The sequence below is a fragment of the Callionymus lyra genome, chromosome 9 (genome assembly GCF_982586985.1).
Source record: "Callionymus lyra chromosome 9, fCalLyr1.hap1.1, whole genome shotgun sequence".
NCBI lineage: Eukaryota > Metazoa > Chordata > Actinopteri > Syngnathiformes > Callionymidae > Callionymus > Callionymus lyra.
The window spans coordinates 10,190,992-10,216,142 of NC_141826.1; the positions used below are offsets into that span (position 1 = coordinate 10,190,992).

The window sequence follows — 25,151 nt, forward strand, 5'->3', positions numbered from 1 at the left end:
CACTACTGATAAACAATAATTATATTAATATTAATCGTTTTTCTCTTGTTTAATAACCAATATTGTAATGTTTTAATGAGGTATTAGGTCATTTGACATTTGAGTGTAATTTAGGCTTTTTCTTTTTAAAATTATTTATTTGTTCTATTCAAACATAGATGCTTTTTTTCAGGTCTTCAAAATAATTAATTTATTAAATCTCTTTGTTTATTTTCTTTACATTATATATGTCAAATTTCTGACAAAAAATAACATTACTTTGTTTATAATGTATAAACATCGATAAGCAGACATAAATTCATCCAAATCCAATCCAAAATAATTAAATGTTTTGTTTTTTTGAGTGAAAAGCATATTCTTTGTAGATCTTTTAGGTTTAAAAAAAAAGAGAGAGCTCTCTCTAGAGAACCTGAAGGAATCTAAAATAAAATATCAGGGAGAAAAATCCAAGTTTTATGTTCAAAACCGAACTTTCTCTGTGATTGACAGCTCCGTCTCAACAAAGGTAAAGTATCTGCCCTTTTCCTCCTGCACCGAGATAAAAGCCTGTCAGTAACTCGCAGGGTTTAAGCTGTGACCTGACATTCGCCCACACAAAACATCCGTATTTAAACTAGCTGACATTGCTGGGCGGGCACGAGTTATTCGGTGCCGCCTGTTGATACAATTAGCCTCGTTAGCATGACTTCCTGCGGAGGTTCATCCATTAGACATGATGATTAGCTGAGCTGCTAACAGCTGTTACCTCACAGTATCATGGCGACACCAGTTCTCTCCCAATGTTCTTTTGTTTGAAACAACCCTGAGACTGTAGACGACAAAGTTAATATTAGTTGAAGAAGCACGAATAGGTTTGTACAAATGCTAAGCTAGCTATAGTTCATTTGCTAGCGTTAGCTGCCAAAGTGTCACATATTAGCAACATCTGTTGCTAACGTTGGTAACTGACGATGCTAACATAACAAGTTAATTTGATTTATATTAATTCAATTTTATTTAAAGTGTCTTATCATAACAAAGTCATCTCAAGACACTTTACAGTTGAAGTAAGACTATAGTGGAGAAAGGAAAAACATATATCCCCGCAATTCAATTTAGAATTATAGATTTTTTTTTATAAATGTTAATCTAGTTTGTAAACTCTGATTTGAACCGTGTTAAAGGTAATATATACATCTCACTATATTTTCTATATAAAAATAAATAAAACCTTTTTTTTTTACATTTTAATTATATTTGAAGTTAGTAAGAAAGTACAAAATGGTTATAGGTGTAGGGTTCCCCTGGTAGTAAACGAGAATAAATAAAACTAAATAATTGTTTGCCATTTTCCTTCATGGCTGAAAGTTTTACCATGTATTAGAGAAATGTGTTCGATGTACTTTGTGCTAAAGGTTTTTAAAAATAGTACGATGGAAGTCGGGGAAAGTCTTTTTCGTGGAATAAAAAAAAAAAGATTATCAAGCTAAATTTTACCCAAACCTATAATATTCATGTGTTGTTTTTCAAATGTGTTTGATTGTCAAGATGATCTCATCTTATATGATTTTTAAATGTTATTCAAAATCCTTAAAGTCTTACTAAAACATTACACAGTAAAATGATAGAAAAGTAAAGTACAAAAGAAACATTTTGTACTACCTAAAGTTCCTCCTCTTGCACACTTACTTTGTCTATTAAAATGCTTAAGCATTAACTCAAACTGACCTTATGAATTGCCGCTGGTCAATGTGCTTCTTGCTTCTTACCTGCAGGGCACAGAGAGGTTTGAATCTGACACCTGCACGAGTTGAGTCTCATTACCTCGGTCAGCAACACCAGGAGCCCACGGCCATGTGGACGACCGCAGCCTCGGAATCCTAATTCTAAAAAAGAAATGGTGAGTCATTGCATTTTAAATGTGTTATTTGTCTTTTTTCCCCGGGTCAATCGGGTCCGTCAAATTGCCATTGTTGGGTGAATAACAGCGTTGGGCCGGGTCAGTACCCTGGAGACAGAGGCGGGACTTCACTTAGTTAGGAGTTTGCTCTGATTGCGGTTCTGCCTCTGGCAATAGAAGGTCAGCCTCAATGATTAATGAGAGTGAAATGTCAGGAGGAGGACAGGGAGCAGAGGAATTCTGCTTCAATGTGAATATAGTTAGTGTTAACACTATACACACAAATATTTGATACTGTCTGATGGTGACTGGAAAAAAAGTATTTAATAGCTGGGGAATTAAATATGGCAGTGAAGGATAGATAACACGATTAATGGACAGAAATGACCCTGGTCAGTCATTTAGATCTTTTATAAAGAAGTTTAGACACCTTATAATTTACCTTGCTTCCTCTCTGTTGCTCCCTTATTTAATCCAGACTATTATGCAGTGTCCAAAAAAACGTGACAACCTTTAACCCCCTAATAATCGTTTATATTTTGTTTACAGCATTTGATAAGGACAATGCATATTGATTGATGAACATAATAAACTATTGAGGATGTAAATATACCAGATTATTTATATATATTTATATATAAAATAATGCTGATTGATGTCTGTAGTCTCTAGGTAGGTGACAAAACATAAACAAAAACAACACTGTGGACAATCTACTGATGGAAACGGGTTCGGTTTTCCTTCATAAACTTTTTCAAATGGAATTTAAAGGAGGAATTTGATAGTGAGTGCCTTATATTGAGCAGTAAATCATTCCAATATTTGGTTAACGACTGAAAATGTAGATCGTCCAATTTTTTTAGTTTGTTGTTTTTTTTTAATTGAATGTGCAGCGGAAATGTATTAGAGCATCACATTCCATTTTCCATCTGAAATCTGTAGAATTATATTTTAAATAAAACCGAAAAAACTTTAACTATCTTGACCATATATCCACTGTGATATGAACCCAAAGTATGTTTTTGGGACACTCTGTATTGAAAGCACATTTTAAGTACTTTGATACTTTATAAACAAACTGCAAAGTGTAACTAAAAATCTCACTTGTTTTTGATGATTGTTTGTCTAAAGTTGTGATCCAAGAAAAGTAGCTTTTGCTGTGAGTTTGTCTTCATTGTCTAAATGTTGCCACAGGGTAAAACATAATAAATGCTATAATACGTTTAATGTGACTATGAAATCAATTTGTTTATGTATGTTAGTGTTGAGTTGTGACATCAAATGCATGGCATAATTAGGTCATGAGTTCAAATGATATTCTATCCTGCAGTGGTGAGGGTCTCATGACTAGATCCCAGTTCAGAGGGAGGCCCCCTTGCTCTAATTAGAACCCCTCGACAGCGCTAATGGATGCCCTTATGAAAATATATTTAATGACCTGATGGCAGCTGGAGATCGTCCGGGGACGTCTGATCCATCTCATTAAGTCTGTCACTCTCGTGTTCATGTGAGCTCCCTCGTGTGCTTCTCACAGACGCGACTTGTCCACGAGGCATATTTGATGTCTTTATTGTTCACGTTAACACAACATCTAATTAAAACTTCACAGACAAATTTGTGATCACACATGTTGTATGTTCATGGGTCTTACAAATATCAACAGTTTCATTGGCTCTGTAGACTTGCAGAGGCTTAAGGTCAATCCACGACTTTGAACAAGAGCTACGATGCACAACAATATTCATAATAATACACATTTAGCTTAACAGCCTTTGAGCCACAGACATCAGGATGAGTAACAAGTTTATACACCTCATAACTCGAGTGTCCCTCTCTTTAAAAATGAGAGCAAACGTCCGGTTTTGATTTTAGTTTTTCTCTCCTTTGCCCTGATGCTCCCACGGAACCGGATCGTTCTCGTCGGCGTTCACTCCGGTCTCCCTCTCGTGCCAGAACTGCTCCACATCAGGCAACACAATCCCGTCTGCTTCTCTCAGCTGCTCCGGATTCGGCGGAGATTTTCCGGCGCCGTAAGTCCCGCTCTCTCCGAACAGCTGGCCCGAGGTCTCTGGTCTGGGGCACGGAGACTTAAGACTTGTGGGGTTGTGAGGTCCGGAGCTGAGCTTGGACGGTGGCTGCTTGCGGAGGGTCAGTCGTCTCCACAGCCCTCGGTAGCCCTCTCTGAACTCCTCGGAGAGGGAGAGCACGATGAGAGGGTTGACCATGGACAGGGAGAACGTGAGCAGCTGGGCGGCGAGGGTGAAGAGGAGCGGCGGAGGCGAGAGAAGGGGCTGAACTCCTTCCATCTCCTTCTCCACGAGATGTCGCTCCCAGACCCAAACCACCCACTGTGGAAGCCAGAGCAGAGCCATGGCCACGGTGAGGCTGAAGAGCATCAGGGTGAGCTTCCTGGAGCGGATCTGTGTGCGTAGATTCTGCGTTTTGCTGGAGCGGCGCTGACACTGGCCGTACGCCTTCCAGAAGTACATGAGAGCGCAGCTGAGCGGGGCGCAGTAGACCCCCAGGGGGTACGCTTTGACGTACACAAACATGAAATCCTGAGCTTCGGGAGGCACGGCCAGCACGCACAACACACCCCGGACGTCCTTCCTCAGCGTGGCAAACAACCACTGAGGGATGGTCGCGGAGCAAGCGGACAACCAGATGAAGAGCAGGATCACCAGGATGGAGCCCAGGTGGATGCTCACCTGTTTGGTCGGGTTGGACACGTAGCGATAGCACGCTTTGGCCAAAATCGCAACGGTAAAGCTTTTGGCTGCCATGCAGGACTGGAGAAACCATTCGCCCGTCTTGCACACCACCCAGCCCAGGGTCCAGCAGGACTTGGAGTAGGCGGCGGCACGGAAGGGGACCGAGAAGAGCAGCACCAGCCCGTCGGCGAACATCAGGTTGAAGATGAGGGAGTTGATGAGAGACAGTTTGCCTTTGTGAGCGTTGGAGAAGACGATGGCCATGGCCGTGAGGTTACAGGCCACACCCAGGACGCAGATGACGGCGAGGACGGCCGGAACCAGCTGTCTCAGCTCGCCCGGGTCCAGATGTTGATGAGAGCCACGATCGGCGAAAGACCATTTCTGCAGAGAGTCGTTGGTCAACACTGTGTTGTTTCCACCGAGTCTTTCCATTCTTGCTAAAAACTCAAAAGAGCTTGACACAAAAACCAAGACGGATGAAAAAAAAGTTTCCCTAAAAACCTCCAGAAGAGCTGGTTCTAATTCAGACCCACTAGAGTAATCTCATCAGAGGTGCTATCGATCAGAAGTCGATGATCACAGCAGAGTTCCTGTCTGTCTCCGGATTTATCCTGAGACGGTACGATGCAGCCCCTGCAGCCGGTTATAAAGGTGTTGTTTGATTGACAGCCGGGGTCCCCGGCTGACGATGTGTGCGTAGACTTCAGCCTCCGGGGACCAATTAGATTACGTCTGCATAATGTAACACAACCACTCTGGTTTCTCAGGCTGCGTTGATATTTAATCAGGCTTCTGATGATTAGAACATTACAGTCACTCAGGGGCAGCCACGATGAAAGGATTTAAACAAAAAATACATTTTTAACCGTGTTTAGAAGACATTAACAGTTGACTAACTGCATCTGTCACTTGTTTTTTTGATGAGCATATTCCTCAAGTAGTAAGATATTATTTGAGTACTTAAATGATTTGAGTAAGAGATCAGACATGGGAAGACAGGTTAGTTGGACTAAGAAAAGAGAAATAAAATCAATCCGGTTCATGGATGTCTTAGGGAGGACATTAATTTGATGGGTGTGACTAAAAAGGATTATCATGATAAATTGAGGCTGACCTGCTGTGAAAACCCATGATGGGATTGCGGGGAAGGCGAATATTCTTCGTCATCCTGACATTCGCTAGCACGCCACTAGATGGCGACAGTTTTGCTCAGTTTCTCGTTCAACTGTACTCCAGACCTTTGACCTCAAGTGACATGGTTGCAGGTATCGAACCATCCGTTCGGTAAAAGAAAAGATGAAAAACGCAACAAAAAAAGGATCAGAATTAAAAATTATTATTTTTCATTCTCCCCGTTTTTGGTGTTTTATAAATATTGTTGCACATTAAAAGACAATATGAACTCCATGAGCCTCTTTACTCTCCACTCTCACTTTATCCTCTTTTCTCCCTCCCTCTCTCTTCCTCCCAGCCAATCACAGCAGGAGGTCGTCAACACAGAATCTTGTTCTGCTCATGGTTTCTGCCTTCTTAAATTAAGTTTTTATCACCACTGTCACACTGTGATTCACTCATTGTTGATTCCTCTGTAGATCCCTTTTTCTTTTTCTCCCATATAGTCCTATTTAAACTGTAAAGTGTCCTAATAAACTTTGTAAGGATTTGACAAACCTAAAGTTGCCTCTTGCCGGAATCAAACCTGCGACCTTTTTTGCCGTGAGGCTGTAGCACTGACAACTTTATAACCGTGTAGCCAAATTAACAACTGAAAACGTCCGTAGGTATGAGAGCGTGCGTGAATGGTTGTCTGTCTTTGTGTGCGCTGCGACAGACTGGCTCCCTGTCCAGGGTGTCCCCTGCCTCTCGCCCTATGATACTGGGATAGGCTCCAGTCTCCCCGCGACCCCGACATAAAGCAGTAGACAATGAATGAATGAATGAATGAATGTATGAATGCCTTCTTGGATTGTTGAAACTGAACCGCAGTTCTTGAATTCTTCCACACGGGGGCGCCCACCTACCACAACACAAACCAGAAGCTGCCGTACACCAAACTAATTTATTTTTCTAACACTTTGGTTACACAAGATTAAAGTCTATCCCAGGTGCTTGGAGTGAGAGACAGGGGAAACTCTGGAGAGGTAACTATCTTATCACAGCTCTGAGGTCTGTGGATCAGAATCTACTGATGGTTCCACTCAAACGGCTCAGGACCAGAGGAGAGAAATCTTTTAAGGCTGTTGCTCCTAAGCTTTGGAACAATCGTCCTCTCTCTTTGCGCTTGATGGATCTACTGATTCCTTTAAGTAACATCTTAAGACGTATCTATTTGTTCAGGCTTTTCCTTGATTTTCTGGAACTCCTGTGTTGTTCTCAATATTATCTTGATCTTTAAAGTATATACTTTTTTGAGTATTGTTTTGATTGTTTAAGCAATTTGTGACCCTGGTCTGGAAAAGTGCTATATAAATAAAAATTACTTACTATGTACACACTCACACCTGCTGACAATTTGTAGTTCTCAATCAACCACTGTTTCTGCAGTAAAACCCACATAAACATGAGGAGAACATACATGTAGAAACAACATGGTTGAATATACAATCATTTTGCTATGAAGCGGTAGTGCTAAACACTACTCCACCAACATCTCGATTAAACACAGTAGACCAGGCAGGATTTAAACTTGCACATTTTTATTGTTTTTTTTTTCTGTTTGTTTTCTTAAAGAAAGTCTAGTGAGCATCAAGACTGCATGTAATTTCATCGCGGTACATTCCGAGCTATAAAAGTATCTTTGATTCAGTTGTCACAAAGAATGTTGTTTAGAAGACATTACAGTTTAAATCAACCACGAGTATTTAATTCCCTGAATTCACAGAGCTCATTTCACACCTTGTACTGCTTTACCTTCGACACAATCAGGCTCAACACAAATATTGAGACGAGGGACAATCAAATAAATATTACCATCTTCAGATTTTTAGACCGTAGATCATGGTTCAATAACAGAATATCATTCATTTATTACAATTCAAAGACGGCCAATTAGCATCTCTATTTTACTCATTATTGTGGAATAATGTGGCATGAGAGGACACCCGAAAAGTGTTAAAAAATGTTGCGTGTCATCAAAACGATTGGCTTTACTTTATTTCTGTCAATAGAACAAAAATCTAAGTTAACATGTTTTAAACATTCACACTCCCGCGTCCTTCAGTCGTCGTCACATTCCCACTACAATGAACCCCACTTACCAAAAAAGAAGGCACCACAGCTTCTAAACAGACTCATTGATGGAGAAAAGACGGCGTAAAATAAAGCATGGCCTGTCAGGGCGTCATTCACATCACAGACTACAGCCATCTCACCACGGAGACAAAAACTGGTACTAGAAAGACTGACCACATGTCACAGGCAGAGAAATTCTGATCTCTGAGGGGGGGGTCAAAGGTTAAGTTTCCTCTTGCAGCACGTTGTCCGGAGTCGGAACAGCAGGGATTGGTGGAGTGGATTGTAAGACAGGGGGCGCTGTTGCTACATGCCAATGAGCCACCATGTGTGCTCAGATTTGTGTTCATTTGTGCCAAAATCCAGCTTTTCCAGTCCAGAGTGCTGCTGCGTCTCCACTGTAGTGCAGAGATCCTCGTGTTGCATAAACGCACAGGCATCGCATCCGCATCTGTCCGTGTGCATCAGTTATATGATCCACCCGAAGGAGTCCGGATTTGAAAAATTGATTCATGGCTCCGCACTCGAGCACGTCCTCGGAGGAGAAGAAGAAAAGAAGAGGGATGACAGATCCATCACTCTCTTCTGAGCCTCCGCTCCCTCAAGAGGCGACAGTTAGTTGACTTTGTCCTGGAAGATGTAGAGGTTGTTGGTGGCTGCTACAGCGATGATGTTCTCATGTGGATGCCACGTGGTGTGAAGGATCTTCTTGCTGAAGTCTAAGCTGTCCACACTGATCTCATCCTTGCGGCGCTTTCCACCCACACACACCTGGAACACAACAAGAGTGAATCTCATGTTGGCTGCATGTTACTTTAGGGTCATTGTTGGAAAACGTTTGAGTCTGGTCTATAAATTGTGCTCTTGAAAACGTAACCCTGTGAAATAAAAGGTGTTGTGTATCATATGAAGCATCTTTTTAATGTTATTTTAAATATAAATAAACACTTTTAGTCTTTCTTTCTTTCATGGTAAGGCTATTTCAAAAACACTGCTTATTTAAGTACCCTTACTTGAGAAAATTACTTAAACTCTTGCAGGAGTCAAGGTCCCAAGCAGATTTAATATATACTGTACCGGTATATATTTCTAGGGGATTAGATGGGGTCTGTTAAGTGTCAATTTAAATTAATAATTTTATTTATTTATTTATTATTTTATATTTAAGTTATTTCCAGTAACGCATAATGGATCGAGAAGCTGTTAGTAATATACTTGCTAGCTTAGCTAGTTGTTAGCAGTGATGGCTTTCATTTTGATGAGGTTACAGAGAAAAATGATTATAAATATTAAAAAGGGTTTACGGTTGAGGAGGGAAAACATGATTTTAACGTCATGTGGAAACGGCAGTAGAACTGATCCTTTAACATCTAGAACTTCCTGTCATGGACTCTCACCTTTACTACAGATTCTGTTTATTTACCCGAAAGAAAGAAAGAAAAAGAACGAATTTCATGTTGCCTCAAGCAACAAAGAAACTGGTGACCTTCTCAACGTGAGAAAGCATGATTCATGTTTGTTTCCACCTTCAAACCCAACTCTGACGAACAAGTAAATTCCAAATCCAAAGTGCAGAAATGATCTTTAAACAAGAATTAATCTTAACTTCTCACCTAGTCTTATCAGAGAAGCAGTACCCACACCTTTTCCACTAGTCTGTCAGTAGTCCATAATAAATGGTGTCATACCTTGCGAGGCTTGAGAATTGCTCTCGGCTTGCTGTTTTCCCTCGACGCCTCCAAAGTCACGTCCCGTTTGGTGTTCCGGTCAAACATCCGGAAGAAGTTGTTGTAAGAGCCCGTCATGATGACGCTGACCAGAGGCAGGAGAAGGAAGTGTTATCCACATGTTTGGACTGAGGCTCTTCACGGGTGACTGCGGTCTCACCTGTCTGATCCGTTCCAGACGCACTCGAACTTGTCAAAGATGCAGTCGTTCTCGTACAGCGAGCAGAGTTTGCCTCGTAGGTAGTCGTGCACCTAAAACAAATCAAACTCATCAGCTAAAGGAAGAACAAATCAAAGTTCACACACATCACCAATAAGCCCCCCGACCATCTGCTATCCTATTGGTAATCCCCCGCAGACCTGCTGACCTCCTCTAAGATGAGGGGAAACAGGTTGGTCGGAAGGGAATCCCTTGAGCCCAACTGGTCTTATCAATCAGGACCTGTGCTAAGATGGCTTCCCTTGAACTGTCTGTGTGTGTGTGACCTCGGTGACCACACTGTGGGAGGTTTTACCCTTCAGGGGGCATCTGCACCATCACTATCCATCGTCTTACTGTTCAATAAGCCTTCTGGGTAATTGCTGAGAGTGACAGTTTGACTTTAAGAGGGGTGCGAGAGGAACAGGATTATATCGAGTGATCAGTCGAAGATCAATGACTTTTGATTGGATCAGGGTCTGACCGTTATTTACAAGACAGGAAGGACTGATGGTAGATGAGGAACATGTGTGATTATAGGGAAGCCACTGCCCTGGAAGAGGTTCTTTCAAAAGTGTAACTATGAGGGGCTTCAGTTCTCAGTGACCAAAAATCTTCTTTTCGAAAGCTATCATCCCATTTTTGGTATATTGTTAATGTTGAATTTGCCTTTCAGGTTACAAATTAGATACATTTAAATAATATTTACAAAATGTTTATTTTATTTGATTAGTTAAACCATAATCAAACATTATAAGCCATTATGTAATAGTTTATTATTATTTCTATATTTGTTTTTCTGTTTGATTTTTACACGTGAACCTTATATTTAATCCTTTTTCTATTTCTGTTTCTACTGTTAACCTGTTGCTATAAAAACTAAAATGTCCCCACTATGGGATGAATAAAGGAATATCTTATCTTCTTATTAAACTTAAAAAAAACTTTAAAAAAAAGTCATGATTTAAGACCATCTGGAAATTTTACACAACAACCTTTAGGGCTTTTATTTTTTACATCATCACTCAATCCCTTTGCGGGAGCCAAGGGGTCATATATTTATTTTTTTTTAATGTGAAAGTTTGAATGGTTTTCAAAAAATTGGGTGTGAGAAAAAAAAAATTGCATGTCAAATGTGGCCTATATCGTGTATGTGTATTTTCTTTACAAAATTGATGCCATTTTCAATTTGCAGAGTATTCCTTCTCTCCAAGTATTTCGATTACACATGGTTGTCAGCTTTAGTCAGATCCCATGACCATTGTTAGCGCTAGCATTGAGCTTTTATTGGTTTAAGGGGTTATGCGTGTCTTGGTTGTCTCTTCAATAAACTATCCTCAATGGATTAAGGTAATGTCCTCTGAATGAACAGGCACACTTTTGTGAGTCCAACGCATCTCGACACTAGACCTGATGATGAGAACTAACCTGGTACGTCTCAATTGGTTTGTTCTCCATCTGAAGGTCCCACACTTTGACAGTGAGGTAGTCCCGGGTCATCAAGTAGCGACCGTTGTGGCTGAACTTGACGTCTGAGATGGACGAGATGATTTCCGAGAAAAAGGAGCGGGTGGACGGATCTTCTGGCTCTTCAAAGTCTAGGAAACAAAAAACACCCGAGTCAAAACAAGCGCCGTCGGGGTTTGTCTCTCACAGGAGGAACTGTTGTCTTCCTCTGTGGTTTGGTTGTGAGCAACAGTGCTTGGATCTGACGATTGTTTGAGGCAGCTGCGTCTTTTCACTGGGTATTCTCTGTTTGCTCAAGGGAAACAGACATAGGTCAGTGTGCGGGGTAAATATTGGTTATGATTTATATTGATTTTGGCAGCTGCTGATCTGTGCCGAGGCCATCACGGCGAGGATAACAACCCGTCATTCCATCGTTGGCTTTCGAGATATTGCTGCTCTCTGCTCCAACCCCCCCACTCCTGTCCCCCCACTCCTGTCTATCTAAAATAGAAGCCCCCCCCTACCATCCCATCCTCGTCCCCGGCTGAAGAGAATAACTCTGTGATGTGTCAATGGGGAGTCTAACAAGGGATGCGGTGGGAAGATGAAAAAATGAGGGAGGGGAAAAGGGAGAAGAAAAACAAATCAATGTCAAAGTGCTAGCGCCATTCCAGCCCCACTGGATTTGTGTGTGCCTGTGAATGAGTATTTTCGGGTGTCTGCGATTGTATATATGCATAGATGTGTCTCCCTGCTCCTGAATCCCTCCCCCGGGGGGGTTTAATAGGGTCTCCTGAGAGTTGTGGAGGGATTTTTGGTGTATTCTGTCCTGAGGCTTAGAAGCTTTAAAATTCAGCCAGCCAAGAGAACATCCGTCTCTAACTTTAGCTCCTTTGGGGTCGCAGTCCAAACGAAATCACGTCTTTTGTGCAACTCAAATTAAATATCTTTGTCTCGGAAATACATCTCAACAGGAGGCGCACGCTCGCCTGAACACATCAATACGTCGCAGGAAATGACTGACATTATTGAACAACAAGGTGTGTCCATGAAGAACTAATGTGATTGCGCTCGACTCATTGATTTTTTTGCTGCTAAAATGCCAAACTATTCATTATTCATTCAGCCAAAGTGAGCGCATGTCAGCTTCAGAGAGGGGCTGTCTTTTGTTCAGGGTATCCCCCACAACAGACCTGGATTTAGAAAAGGTTATCTGTCGTCACAGGCACACAAAGGTGGAGGCGAGGTTGTCGACTTCTTGTAGATCAAACGCCGGTAACAATAATTTTGAATTAACTTAACTGTCAACCATTTTTTTAACGCCTCAAATATTCATATAATGGTAATGAATCCAGCATTTGGTCTGAAAGGACAGATTTTGGTTTTATGAAAAGAAACTTGTCCATAGTCGCATCAATAACTCTAGCACAGGCATCATTAAAATTAAACTAAAACAGATTCTTACACAAATATATTATAAATTAGTGTAAACCTAAACATTATCATGACAACAAAGTCTTAACCTTATGCTGTGAGAACAAACGACAAAATGTATGGACTATAACTCTATATTATAAACTTGTTTTATTACAAGTTACTATTTCTCAAAAAAAGAACGAAAGTAAGACGGGAACATGTGGAAACTGTAACAAAGGCAAGTCTCACGAGGAACATTTTTAGAATGTACTGCAGGTATTGAAGTATCTTAGCTCTTGTGCATGATTGAGGAGAGTGGTATCTGTGCAGGGGGGTGAATATTTTTTTTTACTGCATTAAGGAAAGAGATAAAGCGAAAGGTAGAGCCCTTGATTTATGAGTCACTTGCAGTCATGACTAAAAGAAATGAATCCAATTTACATCATATGCATTTGCATTGTGTGTGTTGCGAATGCTAGGATTCTTTTGTCTCCTTTTTTCATAAACAATGTTCTTATGATTATAGCAAGATAAGGGTTCAATACAAAAGTCTAGCTACCATTTACACCTATAGTCATAAATGGAGATGCTGTTTAAATGTTTGGCTCGAACTATATAAGTGAACAACAATGGTATCAAAATGGAGGAGGCAAATTTCCTCTGGCAAGTAGAACCGTCTATACTTAGTAAGTCTACTGGACTCCCTAGTGTGGTGTGCTAGACATGTCCAGATGATGACCTAGGAAGAACGGGGACACTTTGAAGAGTCTATCAGGTGAGCTGGGTTTGCTTAATTTTTCCCCTCTAATGGCGGCATGAAGTCTCTGATAAAATAAGGTCAGTTTACGAAATGGATAAATATATATTTTTAATGGAAAGATGCAGAGAAAGAAGATGCCCATGTTTTCATTAGCTTAAGAATGTTGGTTTGGTAAAAGTACTTAAAATGGGTATCAAAGCGATCTCTTCTAGTACTCATTGGTAATGTGAGTTAGCACTTACACTTGCTGTGCTTGTCACAAAGCGCCGCTTGCCTCATATCACACAGTCGTATCGACCCCTTGCTGCTGCTGTAGGCAAACGTGTGACAATGCTGCGGGTGGAACTCGGCCGAGGTGATGACCTCGGTCAGCTCCTCCATGTTGGCGGGTTTGATGTCCACAATGTCTGAGGCGCTAATTAAGGAAACGTGTCAACATTTCAACAGATGGCGAAAGCAGCTGATGTACTGTATTTGAACAGGCCACCGGATGTTAAGAGGATACTGAAGCTGCGGTCGGTGATCTCCAGATTCCACAAGTTCACCCGGAGGTCATCTGTGGAGATGTAGGTCTGGAGGTCGGAGTTCACGGAGATGGAGTTAATGTGGTAAGTGTGCGCGTTGCTGAACACCCGCCGGGCCGTCGCTTCCACCATTAAGTCCATGGGCTGCAGGACCGGTACCTGAAGAGAAACGTGGTTAGAGTTGCCGTCTGTTGATCAACTTTCATTCATCTGCTTTTCACTGCTGGCTCAGATGTTTAACAAGCTTAAACTAGTGGCAGCTCCACTGACAAAACATCTCATTGTTACAGTCAGGAGCGAGTCTTTAAATGTTTTTTTGTACCATTGATTTAGAGCAGCTACCTTGACTATTATTGAGGGGAACACATGAGTTTCTAACCCAGATACTTGGCCACCCACAAATACCAAATGAGATAAAGCCTTCTGTTGGGTTCTCTATTCCTCAAGGCTATAACAAATATTTTGGTACTTCAACCACAATAGAAATGAATGCAAACTGCACCTTGGACCAACTTCGATGAGGCAGTCTGGTGGCTATATGGTTAGCTTTAACTAAGGAAAGTTGCATTGTGAAGAACATCGCCTAAATAACAGCTATTTCTACTGCGGGGACAGAAAACTATGAAAGAAAATGTCATAATGTTGAGGTTTGCTGCTTCAACATATCGAAGTCCAGTGAAATATTTGTAACGATAGGAAAAGTTGTTCCACTTTCGGCACAAAGATACATTTCAAACATCTTTTTTAAAAGTGCTTGAAATTCAGAAACATTAATGTTCAGTAAAAAAATATACCGTGAAGCATGAAATGTGCCTGTAAATTGAATCTTGAAGGCTGTGTTCTATTTTTATATGCAGTTTCTTCACGATGTTGGGATTAGTATGTGAGCATGTGTGTTGACATTTACAGCTTGGTTTAATGTGAAAACAGCGGTAGAGAAGCTCCTGGTATGCTCGAGGATCCGCCCTGATCAGGCTGAATATCGCGGTGCATCGCTGAGTCTGTGTGTGTGTGTGTGTGTGTGTGTGTTTATCAAGTCTTTGTGCCAGTGAGAGTTGAGCTAAAGAAGCGGGGGAAGGCAGCCCCTCGAGCATCACCAGACCCTGCTGTGGAATGATAGCAGAATTAAGGAGAGCCTTCTCTCTCTTATACATGCACAGACGAACCACCCAGTTGCATAGTGTGATTCTGGCTTCAAAGAGATCCCGCACCCGTCTTCATGCCCGCCCCCCCGTTGGCCAGATAAAACCCAGACAAAGAGGGAGGGGAGAGGAGGGAGCGGGGCGAACAAATCGACTGCTTCTTCTGCTTTTGCTTGGGTGTGTTGCTGGCACCGGCAGAGAGACATGGCAGCTCAGCAGGCCGCTGTATCTCCACGGGTGTCACTTCATTTCCATGTCTTTCACCCGCTGTCCAGAGAGACTCCCAACGATCCAATATGGGAACCTCTGCACTTTCCCTCAATTGTTCAAGTTAAGAAAACGTGAGTTACATCATGTGTTCCTCTCATTTCACGGCTCCTTAACAGGATTTCCACAGTCCTGGGTCGCTGTGATCCCCGGCGCGTTCAGACAAAGAAGGGCAGACGCGCCCAACACCTCTCTAATCTGGGCCGACACTGTGCTCGCTGTGTGATAAGACAGAGAGAGGCGATCCGTTCACGGCCGTCACATCCGAGAACAAGTCGATAAATCACTTCCCTCAGAACTTTGAGATTGTCCGCAGCATCAATCATCCGCGTTCAAATCAAGTTTATATTTGATACAGACGTCGGGGGGGGGGGGGGGGGGAAGAAAGCCAAAGGGGCACATACAGTCCTCTGGCGGACTTCTTACTCGTAGCGTTGTGATGGTGGACGGGTCTCGGATGCGCCCGTCTTCATCCTTTAGGTTGTAGCCCTCTGGACGCTTGTCCCTCTCGCTGATCTTCCACAGCTTCACCGTCTTGTCTGATGCATCAGAGAAAGAGAAGGAACAGAAGGACATGTTGAGTTCACTGGAGACACACGATGGATGGTGTGCGTGTCTGTAAGCAGCCAGGAAAGATTAGGAATTGTACGTAAATTGAGATGTCCTTCACCCATCTACAAGTGGACTTCACTAGATTTTTTTTATTTAGTAGCTTCATCTTAGGTAGTGGATTTTTCTGATTAAATTTCAGACATCAGTGAGAGCAAACGGCCAGAGGACCCTCCACCATCTGCTCCAGATACCACCAACTCCTCAGCAGCAGCCGAGCATGACGGCCACAATCTGTAAGACGTCGCTCCACTGAGTGTGTGTGTGTGTGTGTGTGTGTGTGTGTGTGTGTGTGTGTGTGTGTGTGTGTGTGTGTGTGTGTGTGTGTGTGTGTGTGTGTGTGTGTGTGTGTGTGTGTGTGTGTGTGTGTGTGTGTGTGTGTGTGTGTGTGTGTGTGTGTGTGTGTGTGTGTGTGGATATAAAGTCACCAAAGCTTTGATGTGAGTGTGCGTTTGGCCAGCCATGCATGAACTCCTCAATTTACAGTCCTTCTGCTGGTGGCTGCTGCTCAGCCAAGTGAAACACACACACATCAGTGGACTCATTCACACACACACACACACACATCATCCCATGTAACATTGACTTTCACATTTAGATTACTCTGGTGTGATGTATTTCTAATGTCATTTTGACTGACCGTTGGTGGACAGCAGGAAGTATGCGGCGTTCTGCTGAGGCAGCCATTTGATCTTGTTGATCTTCTCCTCGATCTCTAAACTCTTCAGGTAGTCAAACTCCAGCTCATGGCTCTGGAATGTGCTGTAGACGTTGTACTCCCCTCGACGCTGGGGTTGACTCTTACTCTGCAAGACAAACAAAACAGTCATGCGAGTCGATACACTCCGTTCCAGGCCTGCAGACATTGTGTTTTTTATATAGTTGAACGATGTTGTTACGGGACATTTTATAGGAGATATTTAACATGCACTGGCACATTCATGTTGGATTTTGATTTAACTATATGCATGTAAAACTAATATAAAAAAACATCAAACTCACTCGGACATACATTTTTTAGGCTTAAAGGGGTTTTACTTTGGGCACTCTAGTTTCCTCCAACATTTCAAAACGGTACTATTCACATACAACTTATATTGGCGTCTATAGGTGTTTATTTTCCCCATTATTTATTTTTTTGTCTCTCTGTTAGCGGAAGTGTTTAGAAAGGTTCAAACATTTTTCTACTCCCATGATGATGGTAATAGTTTTGACAACCGGCTCCATTGCTATTTGGACCATTGCTGGTTCAAATTCCTGTCAAGAAACTACAACTCGCCATCTTTTCCCAGACTTTTCACATATTTTTTATGTTTTTAGTTCAGACTCACCATTGTTGATAATTTAAAAAAAGCCGATTTTAAGATATTAAATAAAACACATTTATTTTCAACTAATTTGGATTTCTTACAGGGAGGCGGAATATTCTCTGTCATTTCTTACCTCCTGTTCCCTCTGGAAGACCACCACTCTTCCTCCTTTATCCCCAGTGGCCAGTAGTTCCCCCGTCGAGTTGAACTCCACCGTTGAGATAATGTCAGCTGCAACACAGTAAGCGGGGAAAAGCGGGAAATCAGTATGGCTGTGCACCCAAGCTGGCGGACAGAAAAAGTAGGATATTTCTGGAAAATGCATGCTTGAAACCCCACAGAGATGGCACTGATTCACGCAATTTGCAGGAATATGGGTTAGCACATGAGCACAGAACGAGTCACTGCTGGATATCAGCTACGACAAGTCCCCAATCTGCTTGGAATAGCCAATCTGGGTCATTCAGTTGTACCCCTTTTTTTCACAGCTCCTATTCATCCTCCCCCACCTGAGCACCACACTGACTCTCCACCGCTTCGTCTCATCTGTTGCAATCAGTTCACTGCCATTATTTTCTTTTACAATCAGAGCAGCCTCTTAAAGGCACAGTACAATAGCATTTTTTCACTTTAGTAGAATCTGGCTTCTCTATAGCAACTGACTTCAATGAATCTCTTCTGTGCTTCCCTCAGGTGTTGCCATGTGGCACCCTCCTCCATTTTAACCTATCTCGCTCATCCTTCATTGTCAAAGCTTTCCTCTTTCTGTCCTCGTCTCATCTTTTTAACTCATCTTTTCACTTCTGCCTGTTCTATACCATCAAGAACGTATCACCACTGTTGTTTAAAGCTTCCAATCCACTCTAGTCGTCTCATTCCATCCTTCCTCCATTTAATTCTTCACCTCCCTTCATCTGTGTCCTTACTCTAAATCATTCCCAACCTTTTATGTAATGCAAGTTTAATTTCAGCATTATATTCTTGGACCGATCTAAAATAAATAAATATAACGAATAAATCATTACATCATTTCACTAGTTGACTTATTTATTTTTTCACTGACCGGAACAAGCATTTTGACAAGTCAAGAGTTGAACAATTCACCGAAAATAGTCTTTTTTATCACACAATAATTAATCAATAGAACGTTTTTATAATTATTTTTCTCCCTGTGCAGCCTGGTAATAAATAAGACTTTTATCCAGCACAAATTATGCTTAAACCTGAAGAATTTGTCCAAAAGTCTTTAACAATCAACAAAAAAAATATGTGGAAAGTCTGGTAATCCAAATTTAAGGGTGATGTTTATTTATGTGGACACATTATGGCTGAGACAGAAATACTGGTCTTATCTTAAACACTGGCGTCTTTATCGTTCAACCACATAAACATGTAGTTTAATTTCGAGCCAACCGTTTGACCGGCCACACGGTAATTATTACAAATTGTAATGATGCCTAAATTGCTTCTCTAAATATAAATATTTTTAGTAAATTATTTAAATAAAAAACATTTTGTAAAAAAAAAATTAAAAGGGAAATGTCATAAAACTAACTCTTGTGGTCTCTTTCTCGTCATACTCTTGTAGTCTGTCTTCTATTGACTTTAATTCTTCTTCTCTTCACCTCTCAAACACTGACTCCTAATATGTGAAGAGAAAAGGTGACATCAGAGTCTCGTTTGACCCTTCATCGTGGTTGATTGACAGGCGACGGACGACACATAGCAGCCTAATTGCTTTTCCTCAGAGGCGAGCTTCTCTGTGACTCTTCACACTGACCCCAAAAGTAAATAAGAGACACCCACCCTAAAGCTTCCACCACCCCTCCTCACAGACTCGCATCCGCCCGGATTCAGGGAGATGGTGGCTGCAATTATTCCACAGCCTCAGGGTTACAAAGGTAGAGCAGCACAATATGTGTCGCACACCCCAGCAGCACACACAGACAACAATTTTCCACATCTAGTGTCGACCTGAGCGAGCATGTTGTTCGGTATCCCCCCCCGCTCCCCCACCATCCACGCCCTCTGTGGATCTGCTGCTGGCTGAGCTGGAATGTTGCTATGGAGACTGTTTCCATCTCGGGGCTCGTCGACTTAGTTGCTGATGCCTGCTGTAATTCAGCACAAAGAGCGAGCGTAGCGATGGAGTGAAAAAACGGAATCCGTGGGAGTGAGCGGTACACAACTTCAGACAATAGAGTCCCAGCAGAACGGATCATCGCCGCACATAAAGAGTGATAGAGCAGAGGCCGAGGGATGTTTCCTGTCGGTGCGGAGAAGACCTGAGGGAGGTGATAATGACATGAGGCAGGGGGTCGGCCTTAATCATATTTCAATCTAGAAACTAATAACATTTGCCAGACAAGACCCACTGAGATAATCACATCTTGAGAGCACTGACTCACAGACGTGTCTCTGCTCACTCTCACATCACTCCGGTTTCTGACCCAAAGATCATGAACTCAGGTGACCAAGATGGCTTTTGACAGGACAGTGTTCCGTAGACTTCCGTCATCCACTAATGACAAATGGGGTCAAACTGCGATAGACGGGAACCTTGTCCTTCTTCAGGATTTATTAAGAGAATCGGCTGATGATGAATGACTGAATATTTGATCAAACCGGATGGAGAGAGAAAATATTTATGATCTGGCTATCTGTTAGCTTAAGTCAAAGTTGATTAATGGTCATGGTGATATCATGAACTATAGATGCCAGTTTGTAAGATAATATAAGGCTCATTAAAGTCAACAATCATCTAGAGACGTCCTTTATAAGAAAAACTGACATTGAAGGAAAGAAACGCAAAGATAATTATTGACTATTCACTTCCTTTGGTAAATATACACATTTTTCCTCTCATGGCTCAAACTGCTAAAAATATTTTTTGCCTGTTATATGATTAAGTGCGATACCCTGGTCTATAATAATCATTTATTATTAATTAATTGAAACATAATCATAATATAAAACATGTAAATGTGTTGTGGTTGCCAAAGAAACATGAACTAAAGTATGGTTAATTTTTTAGAGCAATAACGTGATTTGTATGTAAGAATATAAGAATTAAATTAAAATTCAACTTTGTAAAATCATGACTCAGTCAAGTATAACTCTGTAGCTTGTGTTGTAACAATGTACTGAGAAGATGCCAAAAATCGAGTAGAAAAAAGGCTAAAAAATAAAGTTGAAAGAAAATGATTGGATCGGAATATTTGGTATATAGAAAAAAAAGAGTAAAAACATGTAAGTAAGTAATTTATATTTGTAGAGCGCTTTTCCAGACCAGGGTCACAAAGCGCCTAAACAATCAAAACGATACCCAATAAAATATATACTACAAAGGTCAAGACAACACTGAGAAAAACAGTCTCAGAGAATCAACATGGAGATAATTGAGCGAGCTTCCAAAATGAAGACAATATCACATGAGATTTATACTTTATTTTCATTAAATTCACATTTCATCCAGGTACCTGCGACCTTTACTCCAAATAAAAACTTTTAACTTTACTACTTTCTAACCATCTTGTTTATGTGCACCTGGATTTTTTTTGCTGCCAAATAACTTCCACAGTCGTTTTCTTGTTTTCTCTTCACTCTTCCCTCATTATCAACGCATTAAGTCAGCGAGGGAAGCGGTAATTGATGGATGCAGTTTAACGAGTTTGCACATGAGCACGTCTCTCAATCACTTACGAACCAGGAGAAGCGCTGGAGCCGAAACTCTGATGGAGCGCCGCTCTAAATGACTTTTTCTTCATGCAAATGTATTTAAGCGAGACAAGGAAATTCATTTTCTCTCTCTGATGGAATTTTTGCCTGATTGGAAAAATTGAAAAAAATAAAATAAATTGGGTGTAGGCAGAGCCGTGGGTTTATCTGTCAACGTCTCGACACCCGTGGCTTCTTCTTCTTATCAGCAGATTCAGTGTGGATTGAAATTGGTTTACACACATGGACGTGGCTTCGGCGGCGGACCGTGACCCGATGAAGCCCATAAATCGGGTGTCCAGCCAGGTCTGACACACACAGGTCAGCGCTCCTGGACGCATCTGAGGGATTCTGGAGATAACACACATCCATCACAAGTAATAATGCAGACGAATCAGTAGCTGTGACGGGTGTGTCTGTGCAGCCTGGCTTTAGACCACTCTGTGTGACAAATGGTGTCAGAAGTGGGGTGATACTGGCAAGTCATCGGAATTGTAATGCTTGGCCCACAGAAGTGTGTTCCAGTGTGAGGGATGGTAAATGTGTGAAGCGCAGCTGGTGTGCGAAACATGATGGATTACCAAGGTTACGTTTCCAAGAGTGCTAAATAAATGAGTGTGTACTGACTGCCACGTCAACAAGTCTGGTTGTGTGTAGGAATTCCCATCAAAAGCAGGGTCTTGAGCTCAGGTAGGAACTGGAATTGTCTTTTATCTTTAGTGTGGCTCTACAAATGACAGCAAAATGTTATGTTTGTTTGATGGAATACTTCAAAGGAGTGAAGAAATATGGAAAAAAAAAACATCACAAAGTTGTTGTCACTGATTGGACATTGAGGTCAGTTTACAGAACCAAACTATGAAGGTATCAATGAAAGTTTCTATTACAGGAACCTTTTAGAGCACTAGTGTCAACCTCAAAGCCCAGAGGCCAAACACAGCCTGCCAATTCATTTTATGTGGCCCACGAAATTGCTTGAAATTAGCTGTTTTCTGATACGAGTCCTGATGTAGTTAAGGGGTACTTAGTAGTAGGACGATGTATTTGACACTAATCATAGACCCTTTACTCTAAAATAATGTTCCGAATATTGAAATTGATATTGCAGATATTTTCCTGTAGACTTTTATTTTCGATTTTGAAATACTAGTTATAGACTATATAAGTGGGTCAAATGTATTTATTAATAATTAAACATAAACAAGTCTTTTAAGAACTTGTGATCCACTGGCTTTTTTTTTAAGTGAGTTTACTAGGGGTGTTATCGATACACTTAACTATTGCGATATATTTTTTCACAACACCATATTAATATTCAGCAGGCAGACACGCCACAGTAAGTATAATGAAATCCTGCGAGATCCTGGTGATGACTGAGGATGAGAGGATACAGTCAACTCCAGCTTTTGAAACGGATGTTTGGACATATTTGGGTTTCAAGACAAATTAAAGCAGTTCTGACTTTGCCAAGAGTCATGTAGTCTGACAATCGTGCAACACCAGAGTCAAATTGGCAAAACTACAAATAAATTGCTTTTCCTACAGTATTGAATTCATCTCAACATATCGTTTTTGTTGGCCCTGTATCATGATGCGTATCCCATCACCAGATTCTTGCCAGTACACTCCATTAGAGTTTACATTACAAGACATGACGACATGATGATTACTAAAGTTAACAGTAGCTGCAGGGACCTTTAAAGACTTCAGCATCATATGTAGAGCCGTGATGTTGATCAGCTTATGGCTGGTTGTCACCAGATTCCAAATGCTGAAACTCGAACAAACCAGAAATGACAAAGCCGTTATCCGACTCCCAGTACAGGCCTCGGCATGTAATAAACAATGGATTCAGCCATCCATCAGATTAGATGGAAACACAGATACACATTGATTCTGGAACAATATCCCAGCATGAGAGTGGGGAAGCGCAGCCAGGATATTGAATGTATTAATAGACAGCAGAGAGGACGCTACGCTAGCAGAACGGTTGCGAGTGTCTGGTGTGGGTGAAGCTTCATCAATAAAAGATGCGAGACCGAAATAGCAGCACCTTGGCTAACCTGGAGGAAACATGTAATCCGATCAGGATGGCAAAAGTGAAACACCCTGGCACAGGGGCAGTTGTGTAAGATACACTCATGCTAAAAGTAGTGACAGCATGGAAACATGGTTGCGTAAGTGAGTGCGACTCCAGTGAGAGGGAGGGCGGCGATCTACAAGTGCTTCGTAAAACCAGATTCAGCTCCTACGTCAAAGGATTACAGATAAATCAGGCTCCATCAACAGCCTGTAACTGTTGTCGGCATTTTGTAACAGTAGGTCTGAAATATTCAAGCGTATGAAACATGTTAAACTGAGACCCGGGGTCTGAATCTGGACTGCCAAGTCATTTTATATGGCCTTAGAGCTACAGACATCTGTTTTATAACACTTTTAACTTTAGCGTAAACTAGATCACCTACAATAGGTGTTTTTATTATGACCTGTTATAACAGTCATTAGAGAAAACTGATTTAAAAACGTGTGTTATTCTGGAATAGTAAAATTTTTGTTATTTCCTAGTTTTTTATTTATTTAATTGATGCAAGCATTCTAAGAGTGATAGCTATTAATTGACATAATAAGAACACATCCATGTAAATCAAAAGTAATATATGAAACATTTGTATGACTAAATTTAGTTATTTTGTAGTTTTTATTATTGTTATTATTAGTACTCAGACTTTGATTCGCTCTAACTAAATTACATTTGAGGAAATGTATTTATAATACAATAATACATTTAAATAGTACATATGTGTTTTTAAATAAGCTTGAAAAGATATATTTAAGAGTTAGACATGCAGATTCAGCTAATAATGATTCTACCAAATATAAATAAGAAGTAAATGGCAAACACAAACTGCCTCAGTTACTTGAGTTGGTAAGAAATAAAGATGGAAGTAACAAATGATTTTTGGAGCCACAACTAAAAAAAAAAAAAACATTCTACATCATTAAATCGTGAGTGTAATAACTTTTTAACATATCGAGTGGAAAAAGTCTCATTAAATCTAGCTAAAATGAGAGCGGTTTGATAAGTCAGAAGTCGTAAGATTTTTATTACACATTAAACAGAAATATCTGATCTTTCGGCTAATTGGCTGGCAAGACGATACTTCTGACTGCTGAGTGTGTCGCTGATAATGGCTTCATTTCGGTCCAACGACAATGGAGATCAATCAGAGTGTTGAAGAAAGGCAGCTACCTACTGTTCTGGTAGCCGGCCATATGATTAAGGCTTTATTAAGCTTTATTAGCTGCGCACAAAGCAGCCGAGCACAATGCAGCTCTTTTCATCCTCGGAGCTCGACTCAGTGTAAGATTGGTGCTGAACAAGCTAATTAACCTGGTTTCGACTGGATGAGCCCCTTGAGATCACCCCGGAGTGTGCACCATTTTGTCTGTGCACACTTTTCGGAATCGCCCCCCCGCTTAAAGAGTGGAGCATGAAATGGGTGTTACGACTTCACCCCTCACACTTCATTAACAAGTTCCTGCAGCAGTCCGGACGAGAAGACGTGGAATAGATTTGAGAATAACAACGATTTAAGAAACAAGGGGGGAAGGGATCGTATGATGCATAATCCAGCATCAAAACAACAAAAAAAAAACTGTCTGCAGAGAAATCCCTTTCATCCACGCTGAAGTGAATAAAAGATGAGATGTCTGAGCAGACGGGGCTCCTTGTTTCTGCTCCGACCCTCATCACGGAACATCTCCGCCGAATATAACAATCAGAAACCTACAAATGCTTCACATGGCTAAGTTCAGAGAGGCCATTCCGTGCCCTGCCTTCAGGATGACGTCGAAAAAAACCGAGTCCGGGACATTCTGCCGTCCCTCGACAGCAGTATTCTTTAATAAATTCTCATTAAATTTTCATGCAGCTTGAGACTTAATAAGAAGCTAATCAAGGGATGAAGGCAGCTGCTGAATAAGGAGGGCGACTTGCCCCGACTTCACAGCTTGCCATTAAGCACTAGCCATCCCCCCATAACCGTATTATCTTCCTGGTGTTTGGAGCGTCTTCTGGTGAATAATGGATGGGACCTGAGGGGTATGGTGGGCTAAGTCTTTTCATGCCGGGGTCCTAAAGTGTTGCCCCGGGCCGTTTGCCTTGGCAAAGCAACTCCCCGCTTCTTTCGCTAGCAGCAGGTCGGGG

General features: G+C 41.4%; 2 protein-coding genes across 3 annotated transcripts in view; both read right to left on the minus strand.

Moving 5' to 3' along the window:
- Positions 1–3,663: 3,663 nt before the first annotated feature.
- gpr151 (G protein-coupled receptor 151) lies at positions 3,664–5,158 on the minus strand. The gene has a single exon (XM_087799203.1). It carries the CDS (start codon positions 5,023–5,025, stop codon positions 3,748–3,750), a length of 1,278 nt encoding a protein of 425 aa, XP_087655329.1. The 5' UTR covers positions 5,026–5,158; the 3' UTR covers positions 3,664–3,747.
- Positions 5,159–7,267: 2,109 nt separating this feature from the next.
- Positions 7,268–25,151, minus strand: part of ppp2r2ba (protein phosphatase 2, regulatory subunit B, beta a) — a 48,374-nt gene continuing 30,490 nt past the window's right edge. For both annotated transcript variants that reach the window (XM_087799634.1, XM_087799635.1), the window contains exons 2-10: positions 17,361–17,458; positions 16,558–16,723; positions 15,735–15,847; positions 13,881–14,058; positions 13,618–13,782; positions 11,179–11,348; positions 9,712–9,803; positions 9,513–9,636; positions 7,268–8,595 (exon numbers count right to left, since the gene is read on the minus strand). In XM_087799634.1, coding sequence (XP_087655760.1) covers positions 8,440–8,595; positions 9,513–9,636; positions 9,712–9,803; positions 11,179–11,348; positions 13,618–13,782; positions 13,881–14,058; positions 15,735–15,847; positions 16,558–16,723; positions 17,361–17,458 — 1,262 coding nt within the window. In that variant the 3' untranslated portion in view covers positions 7,268–8,439. The remainder of the gene's footprint in view (positions 8,596–9,512; positions 9,637–9,711; positions 9,804–11,178; positions 11,349–13,617; positions 13,783–13,880; positions 14,059–15,734; positions 15,848–16,557; positions 16,724–17,360; positions 17,459–25,151) is intronic.